Consider the following 5,715-nt stretch of genomic DNA (forward strand, 5'->3'; position numbering starts at 1 on the left):
GTTAGCAGAATCTGTCTTGAGAGATTAGCTTGGGGGTAAACCTTTTTTGAAACGAATGACGGCCAGTATTTCAATGTCTTGCATTCACTTGGCATAAAAGTCTTGTCTCTCTCGTTCTCTCCACAGGTGTCCACCTGTACTACGTAGGTGGTGAGGTGTACGCAGAGTGTCTGTCGGGCAGCAGCATATTTGTCCAGAGTCGTAACTGTAACCACCACCACGGCTTCCATCCCACCACGGTGTGCAAGATCCCGTCCGGCTGCAGCCTGAAGATCTTCAACAACCAGGAGTTCGCCCAGCTGCTGGCCCAGTCCGTCAACCACGGCTTCGAGGCCGTCTACGAGCTCACCAAAATGTGCACCATCCGCATGAGCTTCGTCAAGGTAATGATGTTAAAGGGATAGTTCACCCCAGTGTTAATTTTGACAGCAAATTTTGATTTAGTCTTAGTCCTTTGAATAACACACCATTTAGTCTTAGTCCCATTTTAGTCTTCTGAAATTGTTTAGCCTTAGTCTTAGTCGACTAAATATAAAAACCTTAGTCTTTTAGTCTTAGTCGACAAAATTAACACTGGTTCACCCCCAACATGATTTTTTTCCTATTGATTAGTCACCCCATGGAGACTTGAATTCATGGATATTGTTTTGTTTTTGTCGCATTCCTAAGCCAATAATTTGATGACCAGCGGACCAGGTAGGCAGCGGTTCCAGTAGGAGACACAAAGGAGACTCTTTGTGTGTCCTACCGGAACCGCTGCCGCGGTCATCAAATGATTGGCTTAGGAATGCGACAAAGGAGAGGAGGAGCCTATCTCCTGTTACTGTAGTGCAGGGCTAAGCAACCTTAGGCACGGGTGCCACCATTGGCACAGGGGAGGGTGATCACTGGCACACAGGCATAAGTGTGAGAGAGAGGATTTTTCTTTTAAAATATATATATATTTTTTAAATGTAGTCAATTAAATTAAGTCCCCTCACATCTGTATGAAAATTACATCCTGCACATAATTCTACATTCATTCAAACTCTGACTGGGGAAGGGAGTCTGGGAGATGGGTGGGTTATTGCTCTAATGATCATTACTATGTGCTGATGTGAAAGATAATGTTTAAAACAAGTCATTGTTATGTATTTGAATAATCAAAATCGACTGGAAATATTTCATTTTTCATGTGGTGTCATAGTTAAATGTAATGTTGATATGGCACACTGACTATCAAGAAAATAAAAACATGGCACTTCATGTCAAAAAGGTTTGCGGACAGTACAAGTACACCCGCTGGACATGACGTTAGCATGTTGCAGGGTCTTACTGTACCCCAGTCCAACCCTTGATGCCAAGTAGGGAGGCATTGGGTCCCATTTTTAAAGTCTTTGGTGTGACCCGGCAGGGGAATCAGACCACAACCTCCCAGTCTCAGGGCGGACACTCTAACCACAAGGCCACCGAGTTGGTAAAGTAATAGGCCTGTCAAAATGATTACACAATCGCCTGATCGCAATTATTTGAGATAATGGCAATTATTTGAGATAATAGCAATTATTTTTGCATAATTGTCATAATCGTTTCCACGTTGGAATATTTTCATACATTTTCTGCGTGCTCAGATCGGCTATTTCTACAATCGTTTTGAACATTTAGAAAGTATAAAATGACTAAATATGGCCTATTTTGGCTGTAGCACATTATTCATTTTGATAATTGGTACTGATCATTGTCAGTCATTTCTTTGTATATTTAAGTTATTTGTCATTTGCTCCCTGTGCAATTTTTGTTCACAAAGCTTAAAAGGCAAAGAGAATTTGTAAATAATGTTCCATTATCCAATGCCTAAAACACAATGAAATGACAATTCATCGTCAAATAAAATGTAATGATCGTGTCAGCCCTACAAGGTATATAATGTCGCTGCCGGGTGGAAACCTTGTATGCCCAAAACCGTTACTTTTCAGGAAATGGAAAAAAATTCCCAATGTTATTTTTAATATAGTTTTGCTGTTGTTAATCTTGGACCCATGTCATGAAATACCTTCTCCATTTCTCTCACTCACTCACTCACTCACTCACTCACTCACTCACTCACTCACTCTCTTTCTCTCTCACACTCTCTCTCTCTCTCTCTCTCTCTCTCAGGGATGGGGGGCGGAGTACCATCGTCAGGATGTGACCAGCACCCCCTGCTGGATCGAGGTGCATCTGCATGGTCCTCTGCAGTGGCTGGACAAAGTACTGACACAGATGGGATCTCCTCACAATGCTATATCCTCTGTCTCATAACACACACACATACACACATCTGAGACAACATGAACAATCTGTACAGGAACTGCTCTGGACATTAGTTCTGACGCTGTAACATTGTACTTATGTTAGGTTTACACAGTCCTGGTCCTCACCTCTAGTACTGCTGGTTTTATGTCCTACCAGGACCTCTAGTACTGCTGGTTTTATATCCTACCAGGATCTCTTGTACTGCTGGTTTTATGTCCTACCAGGACCTCTAGTACTGCTGGTTCTATATCCTATCAGGACCTCTAGTACTGATGGTTTTATATCCTACCAGGACCTCTAGTACTGCTGGTTTTATATCCTACCAGGACCTCTAGTACTGCTGGTTTTATATCCTACCAGGACCTCTAGTACTGCTGGTTTGTTTTATATCCTACCAGGACCTCTAGTACTGCTGGTTTTATATCCTACCAGGACCTCTAGTACTGCTGGTTCTATATCCTATCAGGACCTCTAGTACTGCTGGTTTTATATCCTACCAGGACCTCTAGTACTGCTGGTTTTATATCCTACCAGGACCTCTTGTACTGATGGTTTTATATCCTACCAGGACCTCTAGTACTGCTGGTTTTATATCCTACCAGGACCTCTTGTACTGATGGTTTTATATCCTAATAGGACCTCTATTACTGTTTGTTTTTTTATTGTTTTTTTTATCCTACCAGGACCTCTACTACTGCTGGTTTGTTTTATATCCTACCAGGACCTCTAGTACTGCTGGTTTTATATCCTACCAGGACCTCTAGTACTGATGGTTTTATATCCTACCAGGACCTCTAGTACTGCTGGTTTGTTTTATATCCTATCAGGACCTCTAGTACTGCTGGTTTGTTCTATATCCTACCAGGACCTCTAGTACTGCTGGTTTGTTTTATATCCTACCAGGATCTCCATCAGGACATTATAGTCTAAAATGAAAAATGTTCTCTTCTATTTGTTTTCTCTTTCTTTTTCCTTTTTTCCTTTTACCAGGGCCTCCTTTGGGGCACATTTTAACCAGTATTGTTGCATTAACTTTCCTTGTTTTGCATTTTGAGACAGTTTTAGGATAAATGATTCAGTATATTGGTTTATCAAATTATAATAATGTATTCCAGATTGCTTTTTTATGGTACATGTTTTCAGAAGATTCCGTTTCGCTGCCAGGCTCAAATAATAATTTAGAATAACTGTGGAATAATCATTGTTTATTGAACATTTTTATAACTTTTTTTGTGCCATTTTGTAAATAATAACATAGTGGAGTGATGTTGAGGTATGTTTGTCAGTGGTTGACAGTGGTTCTCAGGGGTCCTTGAAAGGGTTCCCCAGCTAAATTTGTTAATACAGCATCACGGTCAGTTTAACCATTTTAACCGTAATTTATACTTAAGCGATTTACAAGCTTGTATATCGGCTATCTTTGAAAAAAACTGAAATATCTTGTATGTGAAATGTGAAATAATTGGAATAATTCATAACACTAATCACATTAATAACACTAACCTCCTCTTACGGGTCCCTCGCACAAAGTATTTTCAGACGGGGGTCCGCGGCCAAATGCATATTAATTTGGGAGTAATTGACATCAACATGTTTGAGAACCACTGATCTACGTGACTGTCACTGTCCTCAGTTATGCCTTCAGGCCTACAGACAGGAGTCGTGAAGATGTTGCTAGGCAACCAAATAAACATGAGTTTAGAGACGACATCGATGTGGTGCAGTGGATCAAATCACCTTAGCCACTTAAACCCTATATACTTTGTTGACTGGGGTCCCTCATGGGTCTGTACTTGGCCCCCTCCATTTCTTTTACCTCTACACCAAATCTCTTATAGCAGATCTACAAGCTCACTACATGTCATTTCTACTTTGCAAGCTTGTGGACCTATTTTTTGCCAAATGTTCACATGCTCAGAACACTAGGATTCATGTGGTTAAGTTGAGCTTGACAAGCTAAATAAAATCATTTATTGAAATGCTGCTTTTATTGGTGTTTTTCTTTTTTTAGTTTGCAGATTGGGACTAATCCAAAATTAGACCAAGATTATTCAGCAATTCATTCTTGTTAAACTGGCTTGCCAGGGCCAGAGTCATTGATGGAGATTTAACGATTCCATCCAATCTCTACTGACTAGTTGAAATTGGTACCTCAACCTGGAAATGTATCTTGTGTTTACTTAAAGCGACATGTAACTTTATTTTATGAATAAAATGTAATTTTGTCCAAACTGTATGGTAGAATATGTTAATACACTATTATTACAATCCCCTAGTGCAGGGGCCCAAAAGTAGAAAACAGTAGATCACAAAAGCTGTGCAGGTAGACTACTGTACATGACATGCCCCTAAAATATATATATATATATATATATATATATATATATATATATATATATATATATATATATATATAAAAAATCACAAAACTCCTCCTCCTTTTTTTGGCATCTGCCACTGGGATTAAGGTGATTTGATAGATTGAAATCAAGAAGGGTGTGTCAGCTCCCTTCACGGCTTCTACAGACAAACCCCCAATGCAATGCTTCTATTCTTCTATTGAGACATTTAGATTGTGTCAAAGGTCATGTCTCACACAGGATCTGACACAAAGTTTGACCTGATGGGTCAAGATTACATTTATCCCCATGGGCAAGCAGGCAGGCTCTATTAGCTCAATGGTAAAAATGTCAGCACTTGCGCAGGAAACCGGGTTGAAATCCGAGGTAGAAGAGGAAAGTTACATAGTGCAGCTTTAAGAGCTGAAGAGACAGGAAGACCCCTGTTGCTAAACAAACACTATACCAATGATTGATATGGGAATATACTGTAGAGCTATTAAACACACACAAAATGACAGCACCTTTTACAATCGATATTTCATTTCAAGTTCTTCCCCGCCTATCAGTAAAAAATCTTAAATGTGATGGACTTATGCAATATATCTTTTTTTTAAATCATACATTTAACAAAAGTAAAGATGTCCATGGCACCTTTCATGCAATTAAAGCCTTAAATGAAGGGCTAATTCTTTGTAGAACTATTTGAAACTATACTGCAGACTGTTTGAGATGATGTCGACTGGCAAGTACGTGAGGTGTCTCAAAGCCCGGGGCAGGCACGGGAGGAGCTTCAACTGTTAAAGCCATAAACAAGGTGCACCATTGTCCCTGCATGTACCCAAGAACACATCCCTAGGTGGTCTGAACGCCTCCCCAGTAGCGCTGACTTCGGTGGTCATGAAGTGCTTTGGTAGGCTAGTAAAGGATCACATCTCTCCCCAGCACCTTTGAGCCGCTACAGTTTGCCTACTGCCCAAATAGATCCACCAACGACGCCATCTCCCAGGTTCGACATGCGTCCTCTCCCACAACAAAGAGGGGAAATATGTTCGGCTTCTATTTATTGATTACAGTTCTGCCCTTTAACACTGTAGTCCCC

The 5,715-nt window shown here is 40.4% G+C and overlaps 1 protein-coding gene across 3 annotated transcripts in view; it reads left to right on the forward strand.

The window, feature by feature from the left end:
- Positions 1-4,275, forward strand: part of LOC308101214 (mothers against decapentaplegic homolog 1-like) — an 18,132-nt gene extending 13,857 nt beyond the window's left edge. For 2 of the 3 annotated variants that reach the window (XM_080450599.1, XM_080450600.1), the window contains exons 8-9: positions 127-383; positions 2,137-4,275. In XM_080450599.1, the coding sequence (XP_080306725.1) occupies positions 127-383; positions 2,137-2,280 (401 nt within the window). In that variant the 3' untranslated portion in view covers positions 2,281-4,275. The remainder of the gene's footprint in view (positions 1-126; positions 384-2,136) is intronic. The other variant, XR_013934512.1, reaches the window with a different exon arrangement.
- Positions 4,276-5,715: the final 1,440 nt, after the last annotated feature.

This window comes from Gymnoscopelus braueri, assembly GCF_963280865.1.
Source record: "Gymnoscopelus braueri genome assembly, chromosome: 15".
Lineage (NCBI taxonomy): Eukaryota > Metazoa > Chordata > Actinopteri > Myctophiformes > Myctophidae > Gymnoscopelus > Gymnoscopelus braueri.